Source organism: Fomitiporia mediterranea (genome assembly GCF_000271605.1).
Source record: "Fomitiporia mediterranea MF3/22 unplaced genomic scaffold FOMMEscaffold_3, whole genome shotgun sequence".
NCBI classification, from domain to species: Eukaryota; Fungi; Basidiomycota; class Agaricomycetes; order Hymenochaetales; family Hymenochaetaceae; genus Fomitiporia; species Fomitiporia mediterranea.
In genome coordinates this window covers 2,143,942-2,160,782 of record NW_006760388.1, presented here as the reverse complement: position 1 = coordinate 2,160,782, position 16,841 = coordinate 2,143,942, and the positions used below count along the sequence as shown (strand labels likewise).

Genomic DNA, 16,841 nt, shown 5'->3' with positions numbered 1-16,841 from the left:
GAAATGTCAAAAGTCAATGTCGCAGAGGAGCGAGGCGATGGCCTAGGTGGGCGCTGGAGACATGCCGAGTTGTTGGGCGAGAATCAGGAACGGCTGAGAAGACTGAATTTTGCGATGACGTAGTGCGTTGCTGTTCCAAGTCTCGCGCTTTCGCACACTCTCCCAAACTCTATTCGCGTTTCTATATACATTTCGCCATCTCATATCTCTACAGCTCTCCGCGGACAGCCTTGTCTAGATTACTCGCAAAATACCCAATGTTCTTGCTATTCAGCCCCGCCATCGAAATCCGCCCGTTCTCCGTCAGGTACACATGTGCCTTCTCTGTCAACGCCTTGCTCTGCGTGCTGTTCAGTCCCGTGAAGCTGCAATCCAGTACCGTTCAGTCAGCTTTGCATATGATAAAAGCGGCATTCGACAAAGTAGAATGTGGCACCACCACTTGCCTGAACATCCCGATCTGGTTCACTATGTGATCCCACTTGCCCGGTGTCTTCAACTCTTCCGTCAATAGCCTAAACAGCTCCTTCCGCATGTTAATGATCCGATTCGCCATTGTTTGAATGTCCCGCTTCCACTCCTCAAACAGCCCTGAATCGTTCAGAATCAGCCTCATCTACCCAATCATGCGTGAGTGTGGATATTAACAAATTGAGAGAACGTTATTAGACACGCAATTTCGGGATACGGAATAGCTGGAAACGACATACAATACGTGCACCATATGTTGGAGGGTTGCTGATCTCGCTGCGCTGGAGCACAGACAGCTGGCTTTTTACTCTGACTGCTGCCTCCTGCGTAGCTCCAACGACGTGCAGTGCACCAACACGCTCGCCATACAACCCAGCGTTCTTAGCGAAACTCTGTCCATCTCCATTAATTACCCGTTTCCGACGCGACGATATGGGAGCTGTATACTGACCTGGCAGACAAGCATCGGTACCCCGCGTTGCACAAAATATCTCACCGCACTAGCATCTCTGTCAAGATCCCCGCTCGCGAAGCCCTGGTATGCACAATCAAAGAACGCAAAGTGGCCCTTCTGGAGCATTACGTCTGCGATTTTTTCCCACTGCTCATTCGTCGGGTCTACACCGGTCGGGTTGTGTGCACATGCATGCAGCAGGAATACGGAGCGATCTGGTGTGCCGGAAAGAGTGCTCAGGAGTCCGGAAATGTCAAGGTCAATCGTCTTCGGATCATAGTACGGATAATCGACTGGCTCGATTCCGACATTCTTCAGAATAGCTTTGTGGTTTGCTAGGTATTCAATCCGCGGTGTTAGTTGTTGTAAGAAGAGCACGCCACACAGACTAGAAGGACGAACCCCAGGTGGGATTGCTAATGAAGACCTGCTTCGGTCCGTTCCACTGGTAAAACTTGGCGAGGAAGATGGCGCCGAGATGATTTGCGCCAGTGCCAGAGATTGTCTGAACGCTATCGAGTTCATGAGCGTGAGATATGAATGATATGTTGTAGATTCGTCGCACACCTTGCAATGCGATCTTCCTTTAACGCCGCAGAACTCGGGCTGAACATCAGCCTCGCTGCCGCGGAGGTGAACTCTGGCAGGCCGGTAATAGGCAGGTACTCATGGTCAAGTGACGTGTCTTTCAGTAATATCTCATTCGCCTAAAGACCCGAATCCATGTATGTCCACATTCATATCCACATCCCGAATACCAGTTAGCGCAGCATGTAATGAGTCATACTTTATGAGCCCACCTTCTGCACGACGGGCAGCACCCATGGCTTGCCATTGTCATCTCGGTACGCCCCCACACCAAGGTTCACTTTCTGCGGAAACGTGTCCGCTTTGTATGCTGCGGTGAGCTTGAAGATGCTGGAGCATTAGCCCATCACGAAGGAGCGCATACATCCAACGAGGCGGCGGTTACATCGATCAATCGATCAGCCCCACCTCAGCTATCCACCGTTAAAAGACAGTACGAACCTATCTGGTGGCGCCTGCGCGACGGAAACCCATGGATCTAGGAGCAACAACAGCACGAATCAACACGTTGAGCGCCTCCAAATTGATAATATCAGCGACACATTGCTCGACGCACCTGATGAAGACGACATATTGATTCTTGAACCTGCAATGTGTTGGTAAACTTGCTTCGCTCTGTTCGCCATGCCGTCAGCACTCTTTCTAGCCTTGGCAACGCTCGCCGCAAGTGCGAATAAATATAAGTGTAAGGGACATGACACGCACGAGCTTGTGTTTTCGGGAGGGCGCGGGTTAACTTTAGAAGTCGGTTGACAGAATGCAAAGGCCGCTTTCACGTGAAGACACACCTAAGCACAGCACACAAAGAACTACTCAGGAGCGGAGCTCAGGTGATTGAAAGGAGAGGAGAATTCACAGGCAATTAGAGCTCTCGGTTTTCTCCTTATAACTAAACGGTAGATTGCACTCTAATGGCAACCCGCGATTCACCGCCACCGCTCAATTTCCGACCGTGCATAGCAAAACGTTCCGGTTGAACACGATTCAAGGCTGATCATGATCATGAGGTACAGTCATACTACTTGGACCCATAATGGTCTGAGACTCCTCCTCTCGATCTTTACATCTCAGGCAATAACATTTTTAGACTAGACGAGAATCTTAAAGAGCAATCTTAGGACTTGAGAACAGGTCCGAATCACGAAATTGTAAGTCCGATATCTTCGATGAAAGTCTTGACTCCCCTGAGAACGACAATAATTGCCAAGCGGGCTCCCTTTCATCAAGCAGTCCGGGTCAAACCGATTCAAGTTGCAGGTCACATTGAAGAGAGGCCCGTGGCTACCGGAAAGAAGTGCACAACTATACAACAGATTCCAAAGCAGGAGCATGCATATAAAGGGAAGAATCTCGTGCACAAACCCGGGCGATGTCCAGGTTCTGCGACACGAATACATTAATGCCAGTATTTGTCTAGACAAAACGAGTGGAGACATGGGGGGCATGGGTGTACCGATAGGTTAATAGTTCGCGACCAAGAGGATAATTCTAAGATGAAGTCGCAGATCAGCCGGTCTGTCCAAAACGATAGAACTGCCGTGTAAAACTCACGAGAAAGCAAGGAAATGCAGATAGGAGAGATCGAGGAGAAACGTCGTGCATGGAAAAATGGAAAGGGGGCAAAAGGAGAAAGAAGGCAAGTCACACGAGTTCATGCTACTGCCATCTTGCTGGCAACCGTACGCTCAGCCTCCAACTTGTCCTTGTTTCGTTGGAATGCGGCCTGCCGGCAATCTTCGAGCTTATTACAATCGTGGTGCTCGGGCAAACGGTGCTACAACGCATAGAGATAACAGTCGTGAATAAGTCTAAGAAGAGCAGCAGTATCCAGTAGGAAAACTCACATCGCCGCAGAAGTTCTGATTGCAGTGAGCGCACTCTCCTGCGAAACGCAAGGCTGCAGCCTTGCATACGAGTTCGTCATCAGATTTGAGCTGGCAGCGCTTCTTCGGGGCCATCGGACTGGAGGTACTCGGGTTTCGGGATGCAGAGGGCTAGGAAGCGCAAGTGGGAGCTGTGGGGAGGCAGGGTTCAGTAACAAATACAGGGACGAAAGCACAAACACAGGACATACGGGAAGACGGTGCCGCTGTACAAGGGAGTCAAGTGGAGGTGCTGGTAGACGTGTGGAGGTGAGCCTTTTAAACGAGGCTGAGCTGACGCGGCCCTTTCAAAGTTCAGATCACGTGGTTTTCATTGCCCTTTCTCGGCCGTTTTGCTCGCAACATATCCTTCCCTATTCTGGCAGTCTTTTGCGACACGGTAGTACAATGGCATTCTAGGGGTCAAATGGCCATGCAATAGGACACATAAGGCTGATCTCACTATTGTTTTCTTAGTTAAGTGGATTTAATTGCTCTCAACACTTGCTAGAAGGCCGTCCAAACTTTCTCGGACCGGAAGATCGGCGTCGGAGCTCCACGTGGCAAGGCCCGACTCCCGACGTCGCGATCAGTGAACCTCCGACGACCTGTGTACTCTCTGACTTTGTCCCATCTCGAATAGCTAACGCCATCCTATTAGTTCCTCCATAATCTATTGGGCGCTACGCCTTTAGGAATAGTAACCAACACATAGATAGTCGTGAAGAGAGATAAAAGCAGAAACGAATTGAAAAGAGTGTGAGACCAGGCTACTGTAGAATGAGAGAAGGAGAAGGAGAATGTCCCATATGCTTACGATGTACATCAGAAGTCGAAATAGAAAATCATGTACGAAAGAGGTATGTCTTCTCCGTTGCTGTCCAGCAACGAATGCAGTCGAGGAGGGGAAAAAGATAGCACTTTAGAGACCCATGCAGCCCGGAAACTACTCAGTTACTCTTGTTGTTGTTATTCACATTCTTCGACACTTCAACGCCAACCGCGACACCGACAATGATGAGAATGATCAATGTCAGAAGGAGGCATATCCAGCGCTTCTTGCGGTACCCGCGTGCAGACACAACGGCTTTGTCCGTAGCCACTTTGCTGTAATATTGAGGGCAAGTCAGTATATATTACCAATTCTAGCTTCGCAGTAGAGGAGGAGAGAACCCACCCAGCCTCAATGTCTCCAGCAGCATTCTCTGCATTCTGATGAATGACGTTGACTTGGTCATTCTGCTGCTCGACAAGCAAGCTCATCTATTGTATGAGTCATCAGTGCGAAGTTCCGCGTCGGAAGGAAATTTCTCAATGAAACGCACGTCGTTGAACAGCTGAGCTAACTCAATCAGAGTCCTTTCAATACGTTTAATTTCCTCGTGTCGCTGTTGCACTTCTCGATACGCTCTCTGAGAATCCGCGTATCTGTTGCCCATTGCTGCCTGAGCAAATATCTGCACATCCTGGTCACCGTTGACAACTTCCTGAACTTCTGCGTCGGTGGCATTTGGGTTCACTGCACGACGTTTCAGTTTAATGTAACGGAAACATATCTGTCAGAACAAACCAATCTTGAATTGCCTAGCCATCCGTTCCTTGTATTTATCACGGTACAGCTTTTCCTCGCCTTGGTATTTCTCAATAGCATTCTTGAACCTCTCTCGAACTAGGTCAATCTGCGGCTTTCGCATGTTTGCGGCCTTTTCATCAACCGGCTGCATCTGAAGCGCTTTGATGCGATTTTTAATCTCCGAACCCATGCCTCGTGTCTCCTCCATCAAGTTTTCCAGCTGCTGGTTGCTCCGACTGTTGCCAGGCTCAACGTTAGACAGCAAGGACGAGTGAAGGCGAGAAATTTGGTCGACGTTAGCATTGAAGGTACGGATCTCGTTTTGGATGGCTTCGATCTACAAAATACTCAGTTGTCTCATTACAAGTGAAAGATGGGTGGCAGATACATACCTCGTTATAGAACGTATCCATGTCGTTCGCAGGTAGACTGCCATACTGATTGCCATATCCGCCACCATTTCCTACTTGTTGGAGTTCATAGCTGTTTCCTTGGTTGTAGTTTCCTTGATTGTATTGTGGCTGCTGCGAGAAGAAATTGCCATCAAAAACTTAAGCAAAACTATGCAATAGACTTAGACATACTGAATAGGAGTTGTCGTTGTACGAGCCCCCGTTCTGTCCTCCATACTGATTCTGTCCTTCATCACGCTGGTCATAAGGGTTTTGGCGCCGCTGCTGTGCCGCGGGTGGACTGTGAGGTGACAGAACATGAGAACAAAATCACGCGATGTGCTTCCCTTCGAAAGCAACTAACCTTCCGTACGGATTTCCACCCTGTTGCTGCTGTTGTTGTTCCTATGAGAGTACGGAAATACAACATTATTTTCCACATCAGCGATGTAAAACACGAGGCCAACATACTCGATACCGTCTAAGTCTGTCCTGAGCCGACATGTGTGAAAAAGTCCAACAAGCGACGATAAATCAAAAAACTGGAAGTGGTAAGGAAAGAAAGGAGCACAAGGTTAAATACACAGTGTAAGTCTGCTGCGGAAGAGAGGAGGTGTAGAGGCGCTGAAACCAGTGCGCTAACTGTGCCGTGAGGTACGGTAGGCGGTGTTGCTGTCAGGAGTGGGCCACTTCCGCAAGAACGCACGGTCTCTCAAATTCTCCCACGGCCTCAAATAGGGTCTTGGCACTGCTCCGGCTAAGCTGACAGTGTAATATGCAAGTCATGTCATTTTTCTCTAAGACTATATACATTTCAAAGCAGCGTTCGCAATTTAAAATGCACTCTAGTGATGCTTTTTTAAACTAGTTTTGTAGGCTTTTGCGGAGGTTTTCTAGCTGTCGAGATACCATCTCTCTACTTGGTCCTCCAATAGCATTTCGCCTCTCTACACTCGCTTCAAAGTTGAATACCCCATGAACATCTTCCGAGAACTTATCACTCAGACGCGTAAAGTCTTCCAAAGTCAACTCGTTTAGCTGACATCTACGCGACTCTGCAAGTGCGACAGCTCGCCCCGAGATGTGATGGGTCTCTCGGAACGGAGTCTAACATGAAAGAAGCTTGAATCATCAGTGAGATAGTCTTCATCAGTCCAGCACTTACCCCCTTTCGAACAAGGTAATCGGCGAGATCCGTCGAAAGCACATCCATGGTTAGCGCAGCCTCCATCTTCTCCTTATGCACCTATTTTGAAATGAAATGAGACGATTAACGAGTGCAAATGTGAAGCAGCATACATCTAAAGTGGCGATAACACCCTCCGCGATGCGGAAGCACGCAGACATGTTGTCAACGGTGTCAAATAACGGTTCCTTATCCTCTTGAAGATCCTTATTGTAAGTCGAAGGGAGGCCTTTCAAGGTCATCATAAATCCAGCCATCTGTTCTCAAAATCTGTTCAGCAAAGACATCGTAACACGAAAGCTAAAAGGACAGACGTTGCCGAAGATCCGGCCGCTCTTTCCCCTCAGAAGCTCAAGTGAGTCGGGATTCTTTTTCTGCGGCATAATGCTCGAGCCGGTGCTGTGTGGTGAAACAGTCGTTCCTCTTAGCCGCGCGGGAAGCAAATCGAATGCATACACTAACCTATAGGCATCACTCAGTGTCACGAAACCGAACTCTGCTGTCGAATAGATAACGAGGTCCTCTGCTAATCGGCTGATATGCGTCATAGCCAGGCTTGCCCACATCATAAACTCGACGATAAAGTCTCGGTCACCAACTCCCCACATACTATTCTCCGCAATACTCGCAAAACCGAGTTCATGTTGCAGAAACTCGCGGTCGACAGAGAAAGGGTTTCCGGCAAGCGCGCCAGAACCGAGGGGGAGTACGGATATGCGTGGGACCAGCTGCTGTAAACGCTGTAGGTCGTTTTGAAGCGAGAAGGCATGAGAGAGGAGGAAGTGCGCCCAGCGAATCGGTTGGCCACGCTATAATTTTTAATCGAGAGAAAATTGCAGTTTTGATGTAAGTGTACGCCTGGAGAGGCTATTTAAATCTGATGTACCTGCAAATGTGTGTAACCAGGCATGAGGATATCTATCTCCTTGTCAGCACGTTCAGCCATCACCGTGATGAGAGCCTTCAACGCCGATTCAATTTCCTTGGCTTCGTCAAGAAGCCATAGTCGCATATCTGTTGCAACTTGATCGTTTCGAGAACGGCCAGTATGTAACTTCCCGCCCAAGGGTCCAATAAGCTCGCTCAATCTGCGTTCGTTCGCCGTATGGATGTCCTCATCATCTGGTGCGATCTTGAACTGAGAAGTCCCGACTGTCAGATCATCGTCGTCATCGTCGCGTATCTACGCTTCAAAACTTTTTTACCTGGCCATTCTCCCACTCTTTGCCAACCGCCGTGAGACCATCAACGATTCGCACTTCCTCATGTTTCGTCAGAATACCTCTGAGAGCGAGTGCCTTCGCATATGCGATTGAGCCTCGGATATCTTGGGAGTACATGCGACGGTCGTATCGCAACGACTGATTAAACTCATGCATCCTTAACTGCTCATTAAGCACATATTTTCAATGCTAGAAGTTTACTTACAGGGGATCTGTCTTCCCTGTGAATCGTCCACCCCATAACTTCTGCTTTGTAGGTTGATCCGTCATGGTAACGGTAACTGAGAGGTTAAACTTAGAGCACAGATTGGCGGGTGGAAAAAATTGACGGAGTAATGACTCAGTTTTGATATCACGTCACCCGAGATCTGCAGCCAGAAACTATCAAAGAAATCATATAATCTGGCATTCCGAAATCAATTACATGATGTAGCTATGAAAACGCAATGAAGAATGGTATCAAAATCCAACGCATGGAATAAAGAAATAGAGATGGGAGTATTAGCGAATGTTATGAGAATGTTGGAAAGGCAGGAATCATGACCATGCTGCACACGCAAAAAAAAACCAATACTTTGAGAAGTCAGAAGGAAAACATCATGAAGGGCGGGCGAAGGCATAAACAACGTAAGGATCGTCGAAGCTAGAAACGACACTGTGTCGTTTACGCAGCCGCAGCAACTGGCGTCGGCGACGGTTCGGCGGGCTTCGCTGGTTCCTCAGTTGCAGGGGCTGCCTCCTTAGGCGGAGCGGCAGCCTCACCTTCACTGGCCGGGTTCTCGAGGGGGGCAACAGGTTTAGGCTCATCGATCTTCGGTGGGTGCTCGTCTACCTTTGCAGGATGTGAGCTCTCATCCTTTGAGGACTTTGCCTTGAAAAGAGAGTTGATACGGGTAGAAAGACGACGGCCAACTTTGAGCTTCTTGTGTTCCTCCTCCTGAGATTTTTCGCGCGTCAACCACCAAACGCAGACGATCGGAACCGAGCACGAACACATACCTTTTCGGATTTCTCTGGCTTTTCTTCCTTCTTCTCTTCTTTTACCTCTTCCTTCGCAGGCTCAGAAGGTGCCGCGGCCTCCTCGGCCGGTGCCGAAGTGGATTCGCTACTACAAAGGAAATCAGAGACGTGCGATCCATTAGACGTGTGAGAACGTACACCTCCTTCGAAGGTTGAGCGGGCGTCTCCTCTGCCTTCGCGGGCTCTGCAGGAGCCGCCTCCTCTTTGGCCGGTTCCTCCGATGCAGCAGCAACAGGAGCCTGCATTGTCAATAAATCTCGTGCATTGATCAGTTACTATGGTAATTCAGATCGCACCTCAACCTCCTCCTTCTTCTTCTCTTTCTTGGGGCTCTTAGGAGCCTTCACCTTTATCTCCTTGAAGGGAGCAAGGATCTTGGACAGGAAGCTCGGGCTCTTTGGCCTGTCCTCCTTCTTGGCTTCCGTGCCCTCAGCCGCGGCCTAAACCACCGTCTTTAACTAAATGGGGGAATTGAATTGGCAAGTTACCACTTACGGGAGTCGCGTCGTCCTTTGCCGACTCTTCAGCCGCCTTAAACAAGACGTTAATCAAAGCCATTGAATCAAAGAAAATGCCATCAGGACATACGGGCTTCGCTTCTGTAGTAGCAGCAGGCTCAGAAGCCTCTGCATTTGCGGGGGCAGGAGCCTCCTAAGGGATCGAGTCATGAACTGGTAGATAGACGAGTCACAATATCACCCACCTCAGCCTTCACTTCCTCCTTGGCAGCCTCCTAGGCAAAGATTCCGGTGTGAGAATACAATCCAAATTAATCTACAAGTTGAAGAAAAACGAACAGCAACAGGCTCTTCAGCCTTAGCGGGCTCGGCGGCCGGGGTTGCCTCCGTGGCGGGGGCAGGGGTAGTTTCCTCGGTTTTCACCTCCGGGGCAGCTGTCGTAGTCTCAGGTGCAGCAGACATCACGGTTGCAAGAACAAAAAAAACTGCAAAGAACAAAAAACACGTCAGCAAAGGGAAAGAAAGAAAACACTATACAACGCGTAAAACGCAAGTTGCGACGCGCAGGAGGGGCGCGATGGAGGGAATAAGACGCGTCAGAGACAATACACTCACCTAGAGGATAATTAGATAGAGGAAGGGAGTGAGGGCGCGTCGACGCAGCCTGTGAGGATGGAGGGGAAAGAAGGGATGAGACCTTCATTTCTCCTATCAACGGCGAATTTAAACGCGGTTAAGCGCTACAAACAAGGCCAAACTGAACATTCTTCTAGGGAACTGTATCTATTTGGAACAAAGAATTCATCACGCAACCGGAACACATCATTTATCCCTTTTTTCTGGACACCTACGGGTGCATCAGCACCGCCCCCGCCCGCCTCGAGCGGTCCCTGTGCAGTCGCTGCGTCTGTTTTCCTGCGGGGATTCGAGCACTTTGGTTGCCCCTATTCGGGGTTGACAAGGTGTTCCCACGACCGGGGTGTTTCGGCGGAGATTGAATGAGCCGTTCCGTGGAATGTAGATAGCCTTCCAAGTAGACATCATCATCTGGTCGCGAGAGTCGCTCGCTTAACGATTGTCGATCACGAGCGTGTGTCCCTTCTGGTCTCTTCACCATATTATTGCAACTCGCTCGCGTGCTTGCCCTGCATGTCGCCACCATGCCTGGATAGACTCCCTATCTGTCCATCGCAGCGCAATCGAGTCATGCGGTGCCGAGCGATTCCCCCGACGCCGTCTCAACAGAGCCCGTTCAGCGGTGGCGGCAGCTTCCGGCGGATCCAACGAATGGGTTGAGGGTGCACGAGAATGGATGTTCCATGGAAGAAAAAAGTGACGGGCGCATAAGTTTGATCTTCGATATGAATTGCTGCCTTCCTTCTTGTATTTTGGACCTTGAATAGGTCCAGTCACTTGGCCCTCCTCGACAGGTTTGGCTTACGCGCTCCCACATACGATTGGCGTGACGTAATTCGTTCAATTTGATATGCTAGACCATTTTACATGGACATGGACCAGAAGATGCTTAAACACACGACTAACTTCTGCATGTCTTCGTATGCAATGTAGTAGATGTACTTCTCTCACGCCCTGCTCGAATGCAAAGTTGCCTGTAAATCAGCCTCTCGTAGCCCGCTCTCTGTCCAGCTCTGCTCCAACGACCTTTGCTTCAGCCCTGCTTTGCTCGACGCACAGACGTATTGTCCCCTTCTACCTCAACAAAATGGCCCGCATCAGCTGCAAACATCTATCCTCCTGCGCATTCAGCGCTACAACCGCCATCCTATCTCTGAGCTTGAGCTCGACTGGGGCGATTCAACGGCTAGTCCGACAATCCTGTCAAGATTTGAGTTGCTGTGACGGAGGTCAGGCGTCATGCGCCAGCGACCGCATAGCTCCTATATTGCCCCAGCCGCCCTTCTCTTGGCTTTCGTTCTTCTCTTTCTGTCATGCATTTCAGTTCCTTTAACACAATTAATCCGCCTATTCACTCTCGTCGACCATCTCACGGGAGGATCCATTAGATTTGGCCTCTGGGGTTATTGTTTATCGTGGGCATTTCGTTCATTTAATCATTAATTCTTTCACTGGGCGGCTGGACTGATGTTTTGTCCAATAGAAAACACACGGACGGCATTCCACAATGCTCTGTTCCAAAACTCGGTTGGACTTTTGATGATGTGTAAGTTTCGTTCTCATATCTAGCCCCTGGAGGAATTATAATCGACGGTTTGTAGGCCTACCCTTGTCGGTCTTGACGGCTCCATTTCTTCACATCTTACGAGTACACTTGTCATTCATCCAATTGGTTGGTCCAATTTCGTTTTAATACTTCCTCGATCACCTGTTAACTTTGTCGAACATAGCAACCGGCTTCGTTTTCGTGGTTCTCGTTTTAACTGCAGTCTACGCCTTCAAATCCTCAATTCAACGCAAATTGTCTGCCAAACTAGGGAAAAAGACGTCTTTTGACATTGTTCCACCAATACTGACTCTCATAGCAGCTATATTCGCTACAGTAACGTTTGTCATAGATGCTGTGGTTCTTGCGAAGATCAAGCGGCGTGTCAGGAACGCGTCAGGTGCGGCGAGGAATCTGAAGGCATATACTGGGGTGATAGTAAGCTTTGCTGCATGCACTATGCATTGAGCTCCTTTATTGATTCGTTGTTTCCAAGATATGGCTGAGTTTTATCGCCGCACTGGTGCTCTGGGTTATTACAATTTTGTTGTGTCTCATAGATCCAGAGTATGTCATAATGTCCGCTATGTCATGTTATAAAACTGATTGGAGTTGGCCTTCCAGCAAAAAATCCCGCGACACGAGGACACGCAGCAGAACGTCTTTAGAACAAGACAGGTCCACCGACGAGCGCGATACATCTTCGCAGATGGGCGACTCCGAACCGCGTTCTGTGCGCAGCTCATATGTTGGGACATCTTCCAAATACTATTCTCGTTCCAGGACGCCAGGCACGTCGTCGTATCGGAATGAAGACAACGATGATATGGGACAATCAAGAAGTATAACTGCCTCCAGGAGAACTCCAGAGGGTGATGGGTCGACCTACACTTCACGAACCAGATCCCGACGATCGATAGAGGAAAGTGGCTCTGTGTATATATCCAGAACCAAATCATATCGTACTGGAGGATCTGCGACTACCTATAGGAGGACCTCACGAACAGTTGAGGATGAGGATTCTGTTTCCATCGCCCGATCCAGGTCGCAACGGTCGATAGAGGACAGCGGAGCCGCCTATGGGACTAGAACACGATCGTATCGTTCGCCGCCGGGCAGCGAAACTGCACGTGGATCCGACTTGTCCTCCGGAGAGCGCGCCTCTGGTGTGCGCTCTCTACGAAGTTCCGGGCACCCTTCAAACTACTCTACTCGTTCCAGAGGAGCAAGGACTTCGCTGCGAGGCGATGACCACGACAGCGGAGTGCGCTCAACAAAAACGCACGAGGGATCATCGCGAGGGTCATTCGACGAAGACGATGAACGCGATCAGGACGACGATTCTTCACAGAAGGACAAATCAGGAGGCCTTCTAGCTGCATGCTGTCCTTGTTTGAGAAGAAAAAAGGACAAGAAGAGAGATGACACCAATAGCGAAGAAAATAGCGAAGAAAATAGCGAAGAAAATATTGAACTCGATACTGTTAGCAGTTCGAGCACAGCGCGTGAACCAGGTCCCTACGACAGTGGCAAAAGCAAAAGCAAAAGCGGTAAGCACATCATACGTAGATCTGAGCTCATCCTAATTGTTTACTTCTTAATTCACCAGTGTACACCGAACGCGAGCGCACTTCTCACCTGCCATACTCCTCGGGTGTTGATGATGGTTCGCGATATTCGAGATCTGAAAGTCCAGGAGACGTATCGAAGACGGAAGATTCTCGGTATATCCGATCAAGGACAAGAAGTAATTATCCCGCTGATCACGATCCAGAGGATAGTTATTCCTACGGATCCAGGTCACCATACACAGGGAGTGATGTTGATGATGATGAAACAATTTCCGACCCTCGGGAACGTTCGCGCACCATAACCGACGTGAGCAGAGATGGCACGGGAGCCAGAAGCTCTTATGCGCCTCGCTCACCTTATACTCGAAGTGACGAAGGTGTTGAAGATGACCTTGTCTCAGATACGAGATCAAGGTCTGTTAAAACGGTTGAAACGGAAATTGTGTTTACACGGTCTAGAACGCGTTACGATGGTAGCGATGATTATACTAGCGATGACGTTTCAGAAGAATCAGTGCGCCCATCGACACGAGTGAGGAGATCTACTTATGTTGGAAGGGACGATTCGAGATCACCTTATCCTTCCGAATCGAATTACTCGGAGAGCGAAGACTATCCAGACAGCTATGTCTCTGATAGGAGAAGAACCAAAGCAAGCTATGGTGAGTGAATAATGCTTTCTTCTCGTGTTTTGGTCCAAAAGAGATGCTCATCCTATTTGTGTGGGCTCAGTCACGGACGATCCTGCGACGCCTACAAGAAGTCGAAACGTGTCTGACCGGGGAACTATGACAGAACACCCGGGTTCTGGAACTGCAAGAGACTTCACGGAAGATTCAGTGCCGTATACTCGGTCAAGATCACGAATTAGAACTCATGTCGATAGTCCAGAAGAAGACTATTCGCGCGTGTCTAATTATCCTGTCACACGGAGCAATACTCGTAAAGATAGTTACATTTCTAGTGACATGCCATACTCTAGATCCACAATGGGCACAGAAGCAACCGAAGTAGAAACCTACGAGTCCCTGCCGCCTTCCTCCGATCATGCTGAACGGCCTGTGACTAGCTTTGCTAGAGGAACATCAGAAGTAGTTGGCTCTCAAGGATCTAGTTATCACCCCACGATGAGTGGTGCACTTGACGAGACCTACGTATCTGACAGAAGGTCTAACTATCCAACTGAAGCAACTCGGGATGATAGCGATGATTTCGTCTACGACACTAGGTCGCATTATACAACGGATAAAGGCAGGGGTGAGACGACCGCAGGTTATTCCGGATCGAGCGCTCCTTACACAAAGAGCTATGTCAGTGGCGAGACGTACGTTTCAGATGGACGGTCACTACCTCGAACAGAGACAAATCGAGAGGCCGAGTCAACATATGATTCCGAATATAATACGGAATTCACCAGTGATAGTTATGTCTCTAATCCTGCATCGCGTGTTACAGACGATGGAAGCAGGTTTGAAACGGGACGGGGCCGTTCGCAAATGTCTAGCTATCCTCCTGAAAGCGACGCTGGGGGAGAAATCTACGTCTCGAGTGAACGGCCTTACTCTGGAATCGACAAAAGTGGGGGACGAACCAACTTTGAAAGCACTTACAGGTCTCCAACACCTCTTACGGAGGCTGCTGTTTCTGACGATTATGACTCTGATCGTATTTCAAGGCCCGAGACCGGCTTTGCAACAAGCCGTCCAAGGACAGAAATTATTAATGAATCAAGTTATCCTTATACAGGAAGTGAAGTAGCGGATGAGCCCTACTTGTCTACGGGACGATCTCGCACTCGACCTAGCACATTGCGAGGTGACACTGCATTCGAATCTCCATACGACTCTAGATCACCATACGCATCGCCGAGCTACGGAAGCGAAGATTTCATTTCCAACGCCGAATCACGCCTCCCGACCGACAGAAGTAGATTGGAATCAGGACCTGGTCAATCCCGTATATCCAGCTATCCTTACAATGAAAGCAGTGCTCCTGGAGAAAGCTACATATCCGATGCAGGACAACTCTCTGAGGGTCGCAGTATTGGAAACACTTATCGATCTCGGACGCCTCTCACGGAGACAGATATCGCTGACGGTTACGACTCGTATCGTGCTTCAAGTCCTAGAGGAGACCTCACATCAAGTGTTCCTGAATCGGACTATGCGAATGAATCCATTTACCCCCTCACGAGAAGCGGAGGCGGGACCTTCCCGTCGGACAGGCTATCGCGAACTCCGACTGGCACAATGCGAGGCGACACTGCACTTGAGTCTCCATACTACTCTGGCTCACCATACGCATCGCAGGGCTATGCCAGTGATGATTTCATTTCTGACGCAGGATCACGCCTCCCGAGCAACAGGAGTGGATTTGAAACAGGACTCGACAGATCCAGGATGTCTAGCTATCCTTTCAATGAGAGCGGTGCTCCTGAAGATAGCTACATTTCTGGTGGAAGGCCATTCTCTGAGGGTCGCGGCATTGGAAGCACTTACAGGTCTCCAACGCCTCTCATGGAGACAGATATTGCTGACGGGTATGACTCGTACCGTGCTTCAAGTCCCAAAGGAGGCCTCACATCAAGTGTTCCCGAAACGGACTATGCGAATGAATCCATTTATCCCTTCACAAGAAGCGCAGCGAATGAGGATCCCTTCCTTTCTGGTGAACTGTCGCGCACTCCGAGCGGGACAATGCGAGGCGATACTGCACTTGATTCTGCGTATGATTCTATGTCACCATATGCATCACCAGGCTATGGTAGCGATGAATTCATTTCCGACACAGGATCACGCCTCCCGAACAATGAGAGTAGATTCGAATCAGGACTCGACAGCTCCCACTTACCTAGCTATCCTGGCAATCTTGGAGATAGCTACATCTCTAGTGAAAGGCCGTTCTCTGAGGATCGCAGTATTGGAAGCACTTACAGGTCTCCAACGCCTCTCACAGAGACAGATATTTCTGACGTTGCCAGCTCTTACCGTGCTTCAAGTCCGTATGGAGGCCTTGCTTCAAATATTCCTGAAACAGACTATGCTAATGAATCTAGTTATCCCTTCATGAGAAGTGCAACGAATGACGATCCCTTCCTGTCTGACAGATTATCGCGTACTCCAACTGGCACGATGCAAGGTGACTCTGCACTCAGATCTGCATATGATTCTATGTCACCATATGCATCACCAGGATATGGTAGCGACGAATTCATTTCCGACACAGGATCACGCCTCCCAACCAATGAGAGTAGATTCGAATCAGGACTCGACGGCTCCCGCTTATCTAGCTATCCTAGCAATCTTGGAGGTAGTTATATCTCTAGTGAAAGGCCGTTCTCTGAGGATCGCAGTATTGGAAGCACTTACAGGTCTCCAACGCCTCTCACAGAGACAGTTATTGCTGATGATGCTAGCTCTTATCGTGCTTCAAGTATTCCTGAATCGTACTATGCCAATGAATCCAGTTATCCCCTCACGAGAAGTGGAGACGATCCCTTCCTGTCTAACGGATTATCGCGCACTCCGACTGGCACGATGCGAGGTGACTCTACACTCGGATCTGCATATGATTCCATGTCACCATATGGGTCGCCAGGCTATGGCAGCAACGAATTCATTTCCGACACAGGATCACGCCTCCCAACCAATGAGAGTAGATTCGAATCAGGGCTCGACGGCTCCCGCTTATCTAGCTATCCTGGCAATCTTGGAGATAGCTACATCTCTAGTGAAAGGCCGTTCTCTGAGGATCGCAGTATTGGAAGCACTTACAGGTCTCCAACGCCTCCCACGGAGCCAGATATTTCTGACGGTGCCAGCTCTTATCATGCTTCAAGTCCCTATGAAGGCCTCACTTCAA

General features: G+C 49.2%; 5 protein-coding genes across 5 annotated transcripts; all 5 read right to left on the bottom strand.

The window, feature by feature from the left end:
- Nucleotides 1–208: 208 nt before the first annotated feature.
- Nucleotides 209–2,139, bottom strand: FOMMEDRAFT_132275 (aspartate aminotransferase; the record flags this gene model as incomplete). Its single annotated transcript, XM_007263920.1, has 9 exons — nucleotides 209–365; nucleotides 447–616; nucleotides 711–863; nucleotides 923–1,260; nucleotides 1,328–1,437; nucleotides 1,493–1,632; nucleotides 1,726–1,843; nucleotides 1,955–1,991; nucleotides 2,070–2,139. 9 exons carry the CDS (start codon nucleotides 2,137–2,139, stop codon nucleotides 209–211), a joined length of 1,293 nt encoding a protein of 430 aa, XP_007263982.1.
- Nucleotides 2,140–2,771: 632 nt separating this feature from the next.
- FOMMEDRAFT_18085 (uncharacterized protein) lies at nucleotides 2,772–3,621 on the bottom strand. Its single transcript, XM_007263919.1, has 4 exons — nucleotides 3,588–3,621; nucleotides 3,358–3,527; nucleotides 3,065–3,287; nucleotides 2,772–3,001 (listed from the first exon to the last, which is right to left on the bottom strand). Exons 2-3 carry the CDS (start codon nucleotides 3,469–3,471, stop codon nucleotides 3,165–3,167), a joined length of 237 nt encoding a protein of 78 aa, XP_007263981.1. The 5' UTR covers nucleotides 3,472–3,527; nucleotides 3,588–3,621; the 3' UTR covers nucleotides 2,772–3,001; nucleotides 3,065–3,164.
- A 57-nt stretch (nucleotides 3,622–3,678) lies between these two features.
- On the bottom strand, nucleotides 3,679–6,000 carry FOMMEDRAFT_119156 (t-SNARE). Its single transcript, XM_007263918.1, has 8 exons — nucleotides 5,812–6,000; nucleotides 5,705–5,745; nucleotides 5,533–5,641; nucleotides 5,341–5,472; nucleotides 4,946–5,285; nucleotides 4,701–4,894; nucleotides 4,553–4,638; nucleotides 3,679–4,482 (listed from the first exon to the last, which is right to left on the bottom strand). The coding sequence occupies exons 1-8, from the start codon at nucleotides 5,842–5,844 to the stop codon at nucleotides 4,326–4,328; spliced, it is 1,092 nt and encodes a 363-aa protein (XP_007263980.1). The 5' UTR covers nucleotides 5,845–6,000; the 3' UTR covers nucleotides 3,679–4,325.
- A 111-nt stretch (nucleotides 6,001–6,111) lies between these two features.
- FOMMEDRAFT_104112 (argininosuccinate lyase) lies at nucleotides 6,112–8,019 on the bottom strand (the record flags this gene model as incomplete). Its single annotated transcript, XM_007263917.1, has 8 exons — nucleotides 6,112–6,447; nucleotides 6,506–6,586; nucleotides 6,640–6,783; nucleotides 6,841–6,925; nucleotides 6,989–7,335; nucleotides 7,413–7,664; nucleotides 7,732–7,906; nucleotides 7,955–8,019. 8 exons carry the CDS (start codon nucleotides 8,017–8,019, stop codon nucleotides 6,205–6,207), a joined length of 1,392 nt encoding a protein of 463 aa, XP_007263979.1. The 3' UTR covers nucleotides 6,112–6,204.
- A 107-nt stretch (nucleotides 8,020–8,126) lies between these two features.
- On the bottom strand, nucleotides 8,127–9,689 carry FOMMEDRAFT_166157 (uncharacterized protein; the record flags this gene model as incomplete). The annotated part of the gene is made up of 7 exons (XM_007263916.1): nucleotides 8,127–8,686; nucleotides 8,749–8,857; nucleotides 8,908–9,008; nucleotides 9,066–9,209; nucleotides 9,265–9,420; nucleotides 9,473–9,502; nucleotides 9,567–9,689. 7 exons carry the CDS (start codon nucleotides 9,687–9,689, stop codon nucleotides 8,414–8,416), a joined length of 936 nt encoding a protein of 311 aa, XP_007263978.1. The 3' UTR covers nucleotides 8,127–8,413.
- Between the last annotated feature and the right edge of the window lie 7,152 nt (nucleotides 9,690–16,841).